General features: G+C 44.3%; 1 protein-coding gene across 1 annotated transcript in view; it reads right to left on the bottom strand.

The window, feature by feature from the left end:
* VPS35L (VPS35 endosomal protein sorting factor like) overlaps positions 1-15,627 on the bottom strand; it is a 112,800-nt gene that overhangs the window by 80,725 nt on the left and 16,448 nt on the right. Inside the window, exons 6-8 of the mRNA XM_016217644.2 lie at positions 15,253-15,329; positions 11,990-12,118; positions 5,280-5,364 (exon numbers count right to left, since the gene is read on the bottom strand). Of these exons, the coding sequence (XP_016073130.2) occupies positions 5,280-5,364; positions 11,990-12,118; positions 15,253-15,329 (291 nt within the window). The remainder of the gene's footprint in view (positions 1-5,279; positions 5,365-11,989; positions 12,119-15,252; positions 15,330-15,627) is intronic.

The raw sequence follows: 15,627 nt of genomic DNA, 5'->3' as shown, positions 1-15,627 counted from the left end.
TTCCCCTGTGTTTCTTTTTACCTCTATAACTCCATCATTCAGGGCAATAAAAGTTAATAGGACCATTTCTGGTCAAACAATGTGAGATCAAATGACATCATCAAACAACGGCACAATACTAGGATTAAGGGCAAGAAGCCCGCCAAGCTAAGGGGGGCCACCTAAGTGTCTCTGTCAATGTAGACTACTTACACCACAACCACCTAAAGACACTTGCTGAGAATGCACGTTCCTGGGGCCCAGCTCAAAGCATGTGAAAAAGAACATTTTGTCAGGTGACAACTAGGAATTTGAATTTTGAATAACCTTGCTAGGGAATTTTTATACACATTCAAGTACAAGAACCACTGATTCATGCAGGAACCATTTTAATTTTAAAACTTGCCTTGGGTATGGCAAAGTCTAAAAACAGCAAAAGCCTTCTTCCTCTTCTCTCTAAACTAGCAGTCCTCAACCTTGGCTGAACATTCAGAGTACCCAGGGCACTTGAAAATATGCTGATGCCTCTGTCCATCCTCAGAGGTTCTGATCTAAATGGTCTGGGGTGCAGCCTGACCACTGGGAATGTTTCTAAGACTCCCCAGGTGTGCAGCCAAGGATGAGAACCACTGCTCCAAACCCTTGTTTCAATTTAGAAACAAGGAAGCCTCAGAGAACACATCCCATTTCTCAAAACCACCTGCCTCTGTCCTCCTGCAGGAAGTGTTTCGTTTCCTGCGGCCACTGGGCTCCCCACGGCAGCCTCACCTGGTGCAGTAAGAGGCTGCCTCTGTGACAGCCGCAGAACCAGGCACTGGGACTGTGTACAATTTTACCTTGGGACATCACAGTGAGCCACGCTGGGCAGCTGCCTAACTTCTCACCTCCTATGGCACATAGACCAGCCTGAAGAGCATGAAATGCCTGTACTTTCTCCACAAAAAGCTTGCCGCCTCTATCAAACCCCAAATAATTTTTATATTTCACCTTCATATTCTGAGGGGCCTTTAACAGCAAAATCATTTTGGCCAAACAAGTTTGGTGAATTTTTTTTTCCCTTTATTAAGCCAGTGGACAATTACTTTTGAGAAATAATACCCAAGCCCAGATTTATTTCCTTTCTTGATCTACTTTCTAATAAATCAAAGGCACTAAAATACCTAAACGACGACAGTGATAACCGCTAACATTTTCTGAGCACTTACTTTGTGCCCAGCACTATTCAAAGTTGACACTGATTCTGCCAGAAAGCAATTATAAGATGAAAAACATTATATGCTTCCTACCCATACTCTCATCTAATTCTCTCCAGAAACCCCCAGAGGCAGGATCTATCATGCCCATTTTACAGGTGAAGAAACAAAGGCTCAAGTTCACACAACTGTGGAGGCAAGATAAGGAACGCGGGCAGATTCTTGAGCCCAGCTCTGTGCTCGGGGCCTCTGTGAAATCTGTGAGAGCCTAGCTTGTGCCTTCATGCTGCAGATGCCTGGGCTGTGGCCCATGTCCCTGCCCAGCATGATGCCCCAGCCCTAAATCAGTCCTGTCAACCACCACAGAACACCTGCCCCGAGGCTGGTCAAGTGTCTCCCTGTAGAGCAGATGCACGAGATGGACCTCAGCACTACGAGTTTCCATGCAAACAAGGCAGAGTCCTTTTTAAAGGTGAAAAATAGCTTAGTAGTTTCCAAAACATAACAGTCTTCTTCACCACCTGCAGGCACAGGCTGCCCCACTGTCCTCAGAAATACTATTCACAACAGATCCAGATGATAAAACGCCATCGGAAATAGAGGGGAAGGAGAGAAGTGCTGAAGGCAGGTACTTGCTTGAATGTTGAATTTTGAATAGGAGAAACATTCCCACAGTTCCAAGTCCCCAAAGGCAGCAGAAGGTGTTGACCAAGTTTCTCTCTCGGCCTGTCCCAATCACCTCACTGCTCCCACCACCCTCTGAGGAGTCTCACCTTTATTCACTTCTAGGGTGTCCTTCTGATATTTCTTTAAGCAAATACTAGCAAATATGCACATAAACAGAACATGTTCTACAGCTGTTCTGCATCTTGACCTTTTCACATGACAATACAACCTGGAGATCTTTCCACCTCACAATGCAGAGCATTCTCTCCTGCTTAAAGGCCTCCTGCTTCTCCAATGTACAGACATCCCCTATTGATGGCCACCTGGGTTGTTTCCAATCTGCTGCTGCTACACACAGGATGAACTCCCAGAGGTGAAATTGCTGGGTCAAAGATATACACATTTGCAGTTTTCACAGAGAGCAAAACTGCCTCATGAGCCAAGTATAAGAAAAATAAAACAGGTGCTTTGACTTGGGCTACTTGACTTCTCTGTGCCTCAGGTTCCTCATCTGTGAGATGGGGAAAATTCCAGACCCTACCTCACAGAGCTATTATGAACACAATGTGACTTAGTATTTCTAAAGCACCTAAAAAAGAGTCAGGCCCAAGGACATTATTTGTTGAGGGTTTATCACCATCATTACTGTCAACTCCCAGCCCACCTAGGACAGGAGGCAACTGCTCTGTATCCGGCCTGCTGAGGTCAAGGACTGGAGCACTGCCAGCAGAGGCTGGCAGGACGGCAGCCCAAAGTTTTCACAAGGTTAATGCCTGGATCTGGACAGGCTTGCAGATTAGAACCTGGATCTCACTGGCATCCCCAAGTTTATCTCACCAGGGATGCTGACTCATTCAAAACAAACTGCAGGAGGCCAGTGAGGGGAACCACAAGGCCAATGTATTCATTTACCATGAGAAACAAAACTGTCAGGAGGACCAGACAGAGCCACTCACCTGTCTCCCACACTAATGTCCTCACCCTCCGAAGACAAACTGTGTATAGGACAAGTGGAGGCCCAAGGAGTGTATGAGTTGATGTCTATTGTGAGAGCCTAATGCAACCATCCATTCTGGATCATTTCCCCCATCTCCACCACCTTCCTGGGTCCATACCACCCTCACTTTTCACCTGAAGTGCTACAATGGCTTCCTAACTGGGTTCCCTACCCACCCTTACTCCATAGTCTAGTCTCAACACAGAAGCCACAGGGAGCTCATCCTGCTCTACTTAACACTCTGGTGGCTCCTCATGTCCTCAGGTTCAAAGCCCAAGACATGCCAATGGTCTCCAAGGCCCATCAGGATCTCCAGCAAGTTAGCTCCTGCCCTACCTGTCACTCACCACACTCCAGCCACCCTGGCCTCTCAGCTCTCCAAACCTGCCAGCCATGCTGCCACCCCAGGGTCTTTGTACCAGCGGTTCCTTGGCGTAACCTGGGCCTGTACTCCCAGCCCCATAGAAGATGTGGTTCATCTTTCCCCTCCTTCAACTGCTTACCCACATATCAATTTCTTAGCAAGGCCTCCTCTGACCACCCTTTAAAAGTGTAGCCTCCCCACCCCTTGCCCATTCCCTCAATTCCCCTCACCCTGCTCCCATTAGCAGACTGTCATCTGCCATATAATCAGCTCTGTAAATCCTTTTACTGGCACATAAGCCCATAAGGCAGAGATTCTTTTCTTATTTGCTGATACATCCTCAGTGTCCAGCAGTGCCTGACACCATCTCTCTGGGTCATCTGAATCTGACAGATTCTATCTTTTAGCTGGGGCATAACTTTTTTTTCTTTTTTCTTTTCTCACCTGAGGATATGTTTATCGATCTTTAGAGAGAGGGGGAAAGGAGAGACAGAGAGAGGGAAATGTCAATGTGAGAGAGTAACATTGAGAGGTTGCCTCCCATATGTACCCCGACTGAGTATCGAACCTGCAACCTAGGTATGTGCCCTGACTGGGAATTGAACCCATGACCTTATGGTACACAAGACAAGGCTCCAGCCAACTGAGCCACACTGGCCAGGACAGGATATCGCTTCTTTTAGACAGTATCCATTCCCCTTTATAACAGCCTCACCCAGGCCTGGATAATCTGCACATTTTATTCCCTAGATACCACAATGGCTCAGGGATTGACGTGTGGTCCAAGCCAGGTGAAGGAGATAGAATTCTGGGACTTTTGTTGGGATGCTTGGAAAAATGTTCTTTCCTTGTCCTGGGACTGTTAGCAGTTAACAGATGCTGAGGATGCCTTGTAGAGTTAGAGAATGAAGCCAACCCAAGGGAAAGCCATGGTCCTGAAGACAATGTTTGAGTTCCTGAATCCAGCTGTACCTGAAGTCAGAAACTATCCCTGGATTTTTCAAACTAAACCAATAAGTACCCCCTTTTGCCAAAACCAGTATGAGTCAGGTTTCCTATCACCTGTTCTGGCTAATACATTCTAGTCCCTGGTCACCTGTGCAGGGGAGTCTGGTTGAGGTTTGTTTTCTGGCACATTAGATCTTTTGATGGGTTATAAACAAGATGCAGGGCCCAAGCAGCCCACTGGTCCTTCCTTGGTAAGATAGTGACCATCTCTGTTGTGACTGCCTATGTGTTCAGCTCTCGGAAGGCAACTCTGTTTGCTAGCTCTTGTGGGGCACTTCGCTGCTCAACATCACAAAAGCCTAAAGGGCTACATGGTTTGGGCAAAGTGCTAACAGCACGATGCTCTGGTCACTAATCACTGCCCAGCAGCACAGGGGCCTCCTGTTTCTCCAGAGGCGATTCAGGTCATTCTCTTTAGTCCAGACCTAGCTGCTAGGCTCCCACAGATCATTCTGCATGAAGGGTGGCACATGGGACAAGGAACAGCCACAATGATGCAGCAAAACCTCATAAGAGCTGCAGCCATCACCCAAGTGGTAGAGGACTGTGGCCTGGACTAAGGTTTTCTCTGAAGGCAGAGGAAAATAGACATACTGGGGAGATTTAGGGAGCTGAATTGAAGAATTTAGGATTGGATGTGGGGCATAAGGGGAAGACTCTCAGATTTTCAGCTTGGGCAGCGAGGTACATGGTACTGCCACTCCCCGAGAAAGAAACCCACTGAGGATAGGGAGAGGGCTGGGAAGAGTTCCTGAGCTTAGTTCTGACAAAGTGAGTTCCAGATGCCACGTGATGGTGCGGGACTGGGGCTGGTTTAGACAGGACGCGTGCTTGCCCTGCTTCCCTCCCTTTATTAGCCGATCAGGTTAGAAAACACATAATTTAAGATTCTTGCAACAATAACACCCTTGTTAATGAGCAGGAGTCGGAGGGGGGCTCCCTCATGATTTGCCTAATTACTTAAACCACAACAGAACCTAATTTGAGGCAACTCCAGTATCAAACTTTTGGCAAAACAAACCAAAAACATGTATGTCCTAGTTAGTCTAAGATGAGCATGACCAGTACTCACCAAATGTATCCAGTATGTCAGTGATCAGGACAAATTTGCTTGGGTAGAACTGAATAACACTTGTGTCCGAAAGAAGCTTTGAACACTGGAAAGAGAGGAGAGAAGAGAAAATTCACTCTGCTGTGTCTCACTCAGCTGGAACACTCCAGGCCTCCAAAATTAACCATTTCCACAAACAAGTGCAGGTGCTTACCATGTGCCACGCCCTTGCTAGACACTGGAAACACAATATGCAAAACTACTGTGCTCTGACAAGGGGAGCGAGACTCTGCTCACAGTGGCGCCCCTTAAGGAAAGATGCTACAACCTTCCTCTAGAAAACCACAGGACTAAGGAATCTCACCCAGAAGGGTCTCTGCTCACACATTAAACTAGCTCAGCACTCAAGATCACCAAGGGAAGTCAACAGCACGTCTCCCATTAGTGTCTTTGCAAATGATTCCCATCTTTTTCAGCATGGCTACCTCTGGTTTATTTCAGGATGGTCCCAATTCTTAAACATTCTTTTCTGTGAAATGACCCCATAAGTAAATCTCCAGAGTTTCTTAAAACTAGCATCTACCATTTACACTCACTCCCAAATTTCACTAAAGGAAACATGAGAAGCTTCAAAGGGTACATGTTTCTCTAGAACTATGACCTTCAACGCTGGAAGCACATGGCTCTGCAGGGATTTGCTCAATGCAGCACTATCATTTGAGCCAGGGAGCCACCAACATGTTCAGGACTCTTAGAAAACTGCAGCCATACAATTAGGCCTTAAATACCCCAGATTAAGTCATCGTTTATAATCAGAAACAAAAAATATCGACTTCTATTTTGAAGAACTAAATTTAATACCCCGTATGGAACTAGAAAACTTTGCCCTATTTTATTATTCCAATGGATAATAAATGTCACTTAAAAATATTTAGACGTTTAATATGCATTTCCAACCTTCAGAGAACAGTTATAAGTTCATCCTATCAAGTCGACTGTCATCTGTTCTCACTTTGTTACCCAAATATCTGAATTGTGAGATTCAGGACGTTTCTCCATAGTATTACATGCCTAAAAGTAAACAATGTGTCTAATTTGTAAAACATCCTCTTACAGCCCAAATATTATTCGGGGGAGGGGAGCGGAGGAGTGAGGGAGATGTGAGCTGTTAAAACAATGGTGTTCACACCAAACGTGGCATTTGGTTGTACACAGAACTCTTCACTGACGCCTATGTTTTGCGTTTTTCGTATGCCTTGATGAACACTCCAACTTAAACGGTTACGCCAAGAGATTTCAGGGCTTGGAAAAAGCAAACAACTCTGAATCTTAGAAACTGTTTACAATACACAGCTCTTGGTTCCTAGGGATGTCACGTCTCCCAAGCTCCTACCCAGAGCCCCTCACAGATGAATCGCTGCCCAGTGGGAATGTGAAAGAGAGAGAATTCAAGCAAAGGAGTTTAAATTAAACACAGCTGGCGCTTCCCAACATCTGTGCATTGATTTTTTTCTCCTATGCTGTTGTCAGAGAACATATATTTTATAAAGGATAACAGGAAGCAGAGTTTTTTTAATCCAAAGTTAAAGTCATAATGATGTTATGAATTGAAGTTACCTTTTAAATCACAATTTTGAAGACCCCACAGGTTTTTAAAGCTTTGGCGCAGTTTCAGAATCAGGCACCCTAGGGTATGTAAAAACTCCAGACTCTGCTCGGCCAACTTTTCACATCCTCCAGGGAGACAGCAAGAAAGTGTTTTAACAAGGGCCCTAGGTGACTGCTTCCCTCAAACAAGCTGGGTCAGGACACCCACAGCATGCACAGACTCGAGTGGACTAGCATTCTACCAGCCAGCGTTCTAAATCACCTGGGGAGCTTTTTATTTTTATTTATTTATTTATTTTGCTGACATCATTCAGTTAATTGTGAAAAGCTGTAGTGTGGAGGGGGATGCTGGGGTTGACAGGACCAGGGCCCATTTGGGGGGATTTTCCTGGACATCAGGCATTCTTCCATGCAGGCTTACAGAAAACATTGGCATAGATGTGAAATCCCCAGAGGGCAGCGCCCTGACTGCCAAGAAGCAGCGCTAGGAGGGGCGCCTAGGCACTGCTGGGCCCATCGGTCAGTGGGGCTTTGATGTCAGCTCGATGTCACTAGTCAGAACATACAGTAGCTGTACCTGCGCACAGGCAAGCCATCGGGCCCACCAGGAACTTCTTGAAGTTCCGGGCAGTGTCACTGCTGTATACTGGAGACCAGGTGATGAATTTGGGGTCGGCCATGAGCACAGTGGCATCACCACTGGGAATGGGCAGAGAAGGGGCAGAGTGGTGCAGTTCACTCCCCCACACTTCTCCAAGAGCGTGAGGTTGGGCTCGAACCCAACACCTGGTCTGCCATAGAAGAGGGACTTCAGGATCTTCATTCTTGGCAGTCTCCTGATGCCCGAACTGGTTGCATGGGAAGCTGAGCAAGGCCAGCCACCCCCAACCCCCACCACCACTCCTACCACCCTCCACCCCCAGCCAGGCCCAAGCCACTTCTGTAGCTGTTCACCTGGGTGTAGTCCTGGACCTTTGTGCCTCCGAGTGCAGCCACATATTCAATGCACGCACTCGGAGCTCCACGGACGGAGTGCCGGCCACAGCCACCAGCTGAGTGGCCTGGGCTGGGTATCAGAAGAGAGAAGGGAGCACTGGGGACAGGAACACTGCAGAGCCGTTAAAAATAATGGTGCCTGGGTCCCACTCCCAGAGATCCTGGTAAAGCTGGTCTGGGTGCAGCCTGGACTCAGGATTTTTCAAGCTCCCACATGACTCTAACAACCAGCTGAGGTTGAGAACTAGTCATAAACATTTTTCTGAAGGACTAACTGATAAATTACTCTGCCTGAGATACTTGCTATCAAATTTATTAACATTGCTGAAAAATATTAAAAGAATACTTTTCATGAGTTTCCAATTAGCAATATCCTAGAGGAACATAAGCTGTTTCTAATTAAGTTAGGATTTTTAAAAAATTCAATAACCAAAGCAAATGGATAAACTAAACGATAACCTAGGGCTGAGTACTAATGAAGGATGAATGCATGGATGGATGGAAGGAAGCAAACTAACTGATCAGAGGACAATTATTACCCAGAATATGTAGGAAAAATCCTAAAAATCAATAACATAAGGAAAAAATGAGCAAAAGAAATCAACACACAGCATTTTACAGAAAAGGAAACCCCAATGGCAGTAAACATGTGAAAAGATGATCAGTCTTATTATAATTGGAGAATCACAAATTAAAACCACAATAAAATAGGCTTTTATTGCCCCCTAAATTGAAAAAATGAAGATAGAAAGTCTGCTCATATCAAATGTTGGGAAGATGCTGACCAGCAGACTCTCACACTCCCGCCACTATTGCGAGCATATCCATTGGCACAGCTACTCTGGAAAATTACTGGGTATTGCACACACTCTGCACCAAGCAACTCCACTCTGAGGTTTGGGCTTCATCTAGAGAAAGGCCAGCAGACATGTCCAAGAGTGTTCACATCCAAGACCTAACACTGTCTGTAATAATGAATTAAAAAAGAAGGAAGAACCAGATGCCCATTAACAAAATGAATGATACATAATTGTTAGGATGGCAAATCTCTCCAACTGACCTATAGGAACAACACAATCCCTATCAAATCCCAGGTTTGTTTGTTTGTTTGTTTGTTTGTTTCGAGTGGGGGGAAGAAACTGAAAAGGGATCTCAAAAATCATATGGAAATGCACAGGACCCAGAATAGCCAAAACAACTTTGAAAAAGAAGAACAAAGTTAGAAGACTTACACCACCCAGTTTCAAAACTTACTGTAAAATCATAGTAATCAAAACAGTATGGTACTGCCATAAGGACAGACTTACAGATCTGTGGAATACTCAGGAGTCCAGCAATAAACCCTTACATTTATGGTCAGTTGACTTTTGACAAAAGTGTCAAGATAATTCAGTGGGGAAAAGACATCTTTCTAACAAATGCTGCTGAGACAATTGGATATCCATACGCAAGAAAAATAAACTTAGATTCTTATATCATACACAAAAATAAATTCAAAATGGAACACAGATCTAGATGTAAGAGCTAAAACTATAAAACTTCTAGAGGAAAACATAGGGGAAAAATCTCATTATCTGGGGTTAAGCAAAGAGTTCTTAGATATAAATCCAAAAGCATGAGCCAAAAAAGAGACAACTGGTTAACTGAACTTCATTAAAATTAAAAATGTCCACACTTTAAAAGACACCATTATGAAAATCAAAAGATAAGCCACATACTAGAGAAAATACTTTTGATCACATGTTTGATGAAGAACTTGTATCGAGGATATATAAAGATTTATTACTACTCAACAAGAAGATAAACAACCTGATTTTTAAAACAGGCAAGACTTGAATAGACATTTCACTAAAGAAAATATAAAAATGGCCAATAAGCACATGAAAAGATATTCAATATCAATAGCACAGAAACGCAAATTAAAACCACAATGAGATGCCACTTCAAACCTACTAGGATCGCCCGGCCGGGCGTGGCTCAGCGGTTGAGCGTCGACCTGGGATCCAGGTGATCGGGGTTCAATTCCCGGTCGGGGCACATGCCCGGTTGTGGGCTTGATCAATGACTGTCTCATCATTGGTGTTTCTGCCTCTCTCTCTCCCCCTCCTTTCCTCTCTCTGAAATCAATAAAGATATATTTTTAAAAAAACAAAACAAACAAACAAACAAAAAACCTACTAGGATGGCTATAATCAAAAAGAAAGACAACTGTTGGAAAAGATGCACAAGAACTGGATGGCCCATACACTGCTGGCGGGAATGCAAGTGGTGCAGCCATTCTGCAAAGCAGGTTGGCCATTCCTCAAAGAGCTAAACATAAACTTAGCGTATGACTCAGCAATTCTACTCCTAGGAATCTTCCCAAGAGAAATGAAAACATATGTCCACACAAAGACTTGTATGCCAGTGTTCATAGGAGCATTACTCATAAGAGCCAAAGTGGAAACAGTCTAAATGTCTATCAGTTATTACTGAATAATAAAATGTGGTTACTCATACAATAGCATACCAGTCAGCAGTACAAAGGTACTGGCACTACGACACAGAGGAACTTCAAAAACATTATGCTAAGAAGCAGATGCAAATGATTACATATCGAATGATCCCACATACATGAAATGTCCAGGAAATGCAAGTTTATAGAGTCAAAAGCAGATCAGTGGTTTCCTGGGGCTGGAAGTGGCAGCAGGATTTAATTGCAAACATGTCTGAGGGAATCTGAAGGGGAGGGTGATGAAAACATTCTAACACTGGATTGTGTAATAGCTGCACAACTCTGTAAACTCACTAAAAATCACAAAATTGCACACTTACAGTGGTAGATCTTAGGATATGTAAAATATATCTCAATAAAGCTAGAAAAACAAAAACCTTATTGCAGAGCAAATAAGGTGAACTGGTCTCATTTCTCCGCACTCCGCAGCTTCACTACCTTTATTAAATAAAGAAGGCAGTCTTTAAAGTATTGAAAGTAAAACAGTTATGATTAACCAGACGTGGAGGTAATTAAACATGTTCACAGTTGTTTTCTTTGAGAAAACATGAATCGAATCTCCTTCACATGTAAAACTTAGAAGTCGCCGTTCTATACCACAATACTCTATGTAGAGATGCTGCCAATAAAAATACTTTGAAGAAGCACTTGTTAGTTTAGATATTTTCTCACTTGAGCCCCTCAGCAAGCAATTCCCGTCACACGCATCCAGATGAGAAGACCCTTCTTCGCAGGTATTTACTCTGGAAACCAACACCAGTTATTGAAGGCAAGTGGGCTCAGGTTTGCCCTGGTCATGAAACACCAAAAAAAAAAAACACCTACCATATAAAGTGCCTTCTTAACAGACTTCAAGCACCCAGTGCAAAGACTCCCAGGCTCTCCTACCCCTCTCTCCAGAGCAAGAGGTGAGAAAACAAATGTCATTTTGAACAAAATAGGATCTGCCCTTTTGAACTAAAATGGCTGTTCAGAAATTCTTTGTTAACTTTGCTCTGAAAATCATAATGCATAGATTATTTTTTTTACGGTTTATTTCTGAGCATGGTTTGCCAAGACCGGATGATCTTAAGGGTCAAGAAACAGAATAAGTTGTTTTCCTTATAGAACTTACTCCTGTGATCCAAGAGTTGTCATGATCAATAAATTCATCAACAAAACAGATTCAACAAATGTAACTCTCCTAACATCATAATCATGTTTTCTTTGTCACATAATTATGCAGAATATGACCCCCAAAATGTACATATCAGGGACACACAACCATTAGTCCCAAAGACACAAAGAAAACCTGGTCAATGAAACCCAAAATACAGTTGGTCAACCTTTAGTTTGTACAAATCATAAATGTGTCAGGGGCTATGAAGAGCCAATGAACTGCGCAACCCAGAGGGCATCATTAATACTGTATCTAGGGTTAATTTCTTGGAATTGTGTAGGTACAACCTGTGTAGCTGCACTTGGTGGCTCTGGTATTAGCCATCTCATAAAAACAGATTCACAGTAAATATGTGGAAATAGAAGGGATGAAAAAAGTAGACCATGAAGGCAGGTCTCTGAAAACCCTAACTATTCACAAAGGAGTTTTACACAGGAAATTCTGAAGAAAAAGAAAAAAATCACTAGACCTGACCTGAATGACTATTTTTAGAGCCTTCACTTTCTGGTCCGAGGCCCAGGCGTCCTTCAGTGACTGGTTAAGCTCCTCTATGCGATTCACATAATCCTGTTGAGTTAAATTCAACAGTTCCTTTTGGGATCCCTGTGGGAAGAAAACAGGAAAGTGTTAAGCACAAAAGGAAAACCTTGTTTGACTTCCAACCCCATAACCAGTATTGACCAAGCCTTGCTGTCTAAGTTTTCCTCATAAGCCCACCAGGACTGATAGTTCTGTCTTGTGAACAAAGAAGTTCTTTGAGTTTTCTGCAAAGACGGGCAGAGTGCTGTGACTGAGAGACTAGGTCTGGAGGCCAGTCTGACTTAGGCTAACTCCCAGCTCAGCCACTTCCTACCACAGGACTCTGGGTGAGCTGCTTTCCTCCCAGAGCCTCAACTGTGGTCAGAGATAACAGGGATAACAAAAAGTTATCAGCGCCCACCGTGTGCCAGCACGGTATGCCAGGTGCTCAAGATACAAAAGTAAGCAAAGAAACAATTTCTGCACTAAGGCACAGAGGACAAGATGGACATTAATACAAGATGAAATAAATGCTTGGGAGGAAACAACAGTTCACTAAACCTGAGGTGCCGCTGTAAGAAGTACAACTGTTTCATGTACCACTAAAAAAAAACTTCTGATCACTGACATGGACCAACTGAAAGACATGGCCCAATTTCAGGGACATTCAAAGAAAAGGTGCATCTTAGAATGGAAGAAATATGGTAATAGGAATGTACTTTAGACTGGTGGTCAAGAATGGTTTCCTGGAGGAAGTGATGCGTGAGACAAACTCTCAGTGGTATACAAGTATTAAGTAGGCACTGGTGGGGAGGGGTGTTAACTAGACCAGAGAGAGGGCATTCAGGACAGAACAGACCACAGCAAACACCTGTGGCAGAAGAGAGCAAGATCACTACATGGATGAAATAATGTAGGAGGACTTAGCACAGCCCCTGGTGCACAGTTTGTGCTCAGTCATTCTTGTCTATAGTTGAGACGCTGTAAGCTCACAGGAGTCAGGGTCATTCGATCTCACATAAGGGGATCAGAAGCCACATATTTTTTATGTGAACGTCCCCTGAAAACCAAAGTGAAGAACTCTGTTAAAGAAATACAAGTAGAAGGTTCAGGAAATCTGGACTGATCCCAAATGGTCATGTGAACTGTGAGATAGGGTCCTCCCTGCCCCTTTGCAGTAGGAGGAGCCATGTGACTAGTTTGGGCAAATGGGCTGCGAGCAGAAGGGCTGTGAGCTTTTGGGCTGAGGCAGTAAAAAGTGACCCTTCATTTAGCTTGGCTGTGACGACCCTGGAAGCTAGATGGCAGCACTATGAGATGGTGTGTCTGTCAGCAGCACTGGGCGAGTAACATGAGGAAGAAACAAATCTTATAAAAGCCACTCAGGTGTGGGGGTTCATTTGTTACCACAGCGTAACCTAGCCTTACCCTGACTAACATGCTGTTAACTTGGAAGCCATGGGGCAGCCATCTCTGCTGTGAACAAAGAAACCAGTCTGCAAAAATAAAAAAATTTTTAAAAATGGAGAACTAGAATCAGTGGGGGAGGCCACAAAGAACCAAGAGAGCTAGAGGCCAGCTGCTGGGTTCCTGGGTGGTTCCTCGAGTCTGTGGATCCAGGCCACTGTGTCCTTGAGTTCAGGACAGTGCCCTTGTCTCCTTCAATCTAGTCTCCATTTTCAACTTAAGCCAGCCTGAGTGACTTTCAGAGACTCAGAGACTACAGAGTTTGGATTAAAACCCTCAGCAATTCCCTTCCTACCTGCGAAGATTGGCTAATGATATGCAGGCTGAGGCTCACCAGCATCTTAATTCAAAATGTGTCCTGTCTGAATTGGGAAGTAAGAGAATGGACTATTAGACTCTGCTGAGGACCCAACAACTCTGGTCTCAGAGCTGAAAGGACCCTGGACCCAGGGGCAAGATGCAGGGCAGAGCAATGCAATTGCCATGACATGGCAGGCCCTTTGTGGATTCCAAAGCATCCTCATTCAGTCCACACAACTAGATTCTTTATTCCCATTTTATAGATGAGAAACTTGGTATAGAAAAGGTCAATGGGCACCCTGTTAATAAGCAGTCGTGCTAAGGCATCCAGACTCAGAATAATGTTGGTGACAGCAGCTAACATGTGTTAGTCTAAGCACTTCTGATACACTAACTCATTTAATCCTTGTAACAACCCTAAGAGGTAGGTACTATGTAGCATCCCCATTTTACAGGTAAGTAAACTGAGGCAAAGAGCTGTTAAGTACCTTGCCCAAAATCACAGACTTACCAAACAGTAAAGCAAAGATTCAAACCCAGGCAGTCTGGTTCCAGGGTTTGTCCTCTTACCCACCACACTACGCTGCCTCCCTAAATGATATTTCAGAGTATGCAAACTCACCTGTCACTAGGGGCCAAGCTAGTAATGCTCATAAGTGAATTGAGACAGAAGGACTTCAACCTGGATGGTGCATGCCCTGGTTAAATGCAAGAATGTGGGCCCAGCCTGGCCAGCAGGGCTCAGTCATTAAACATTGACCTATGAACCAGGAGGTCACAGTTCGATTCCCAGTCAGGGCACATGCCTGGGATTCAGGCTCAATCCCCAGCAGGGGGAGTGCAGGAGGCAGCTGATCAATGACTCTCTCATCATTGATGTTTCTCTCTCTCTCTCCCTCTCCCTTCCTCTTGAGGAAATCAATAAAAATACTTTTTTAAAAAAAGGATGTGGGCCCACAATTATCAGGTAGAATTCAAGAGAAGCAGAAATCTAGAATTATGTTAAATTTACCAATTTTTAAGAGTTAGTAAATGTGTCATGTTTTTTGAAAGCACATGCAAGCCAATTAGGAGTCCTATGGGCCATACCAAACCAGCAGAGCAGCCGTGTAGTCTCTACAACAGCAAGGCAGGACCTTTATCCTACGCTTCCCAGGGAGATGGCTCCAGTGGTATATACAGTGAGACCCTGTTCCTAGACAACCTGGGTTTGCTCAGGCATCACAGTGAAAAAAGATGCCTTCAGAAAACCAGCCTGAACCTGAGGTAGGCTCCTGTGAGCTTGGCCAATGCACCACTGGCATCTTTCCTGGATCAGCTGGTGCCTCAGGAGGACTGGGCACAATGCACAGCTCAAGAATTAATCAAAGAGCAGCCACCAAGATGGAGCTCACTTGGCAGAGGAAATGAGAGCACCACCTGGCCCTGTGCTCAGTCAATGACCTGCTCACCTCCTCAAAGTCATCCAGCTCTTCCAGCCTGGTCCGAACCTTCTCCGACACTGCAAATGCGGCAGGCCCAGTTTTGCCTAAACAAAATGAATTCATGTCACACAAGTGGCTTTCCTCTGTCACCAATACCCCTACAGGAAGGCATCTTTGACTTTACACTTCATCATAAATGAAAAGGCCAGAGAACAATCTCAATCCAAGATTTGGGAAGCAACATCCTTCGGTAACCACAGTTCCATGAGAAACATTTCTGCTTAGGAGCTACCCCTGGGAGCTCGGAGGACCAGCCTAAAAAGGTTCTACTATATTTGATACTTATAAACTTTCACTGCATCATTTATTTATTCCTGAAGAAAGGCGGTCCAGATAAAGATG

Source organism: Miniopterus natalensis, chromosome 3 (assembly GCF_054644295.1).
Source record: "Miniopterus natalensis isolate mMinNat1 chromosome 3, mMinNat1.hap1, whole genome shotgun sequence".
Lineage (NCBI taxonomy): Eukaryota > Metazoa > Chordata > Mammalia > Chiroptera > Miniopteridae > Miniopterus > Miniopterus natalensis.
Note: the sequence above shows the minus strand (reverse complement) of the source record. Positions and strands in the feature narration are given on the sequence as shown.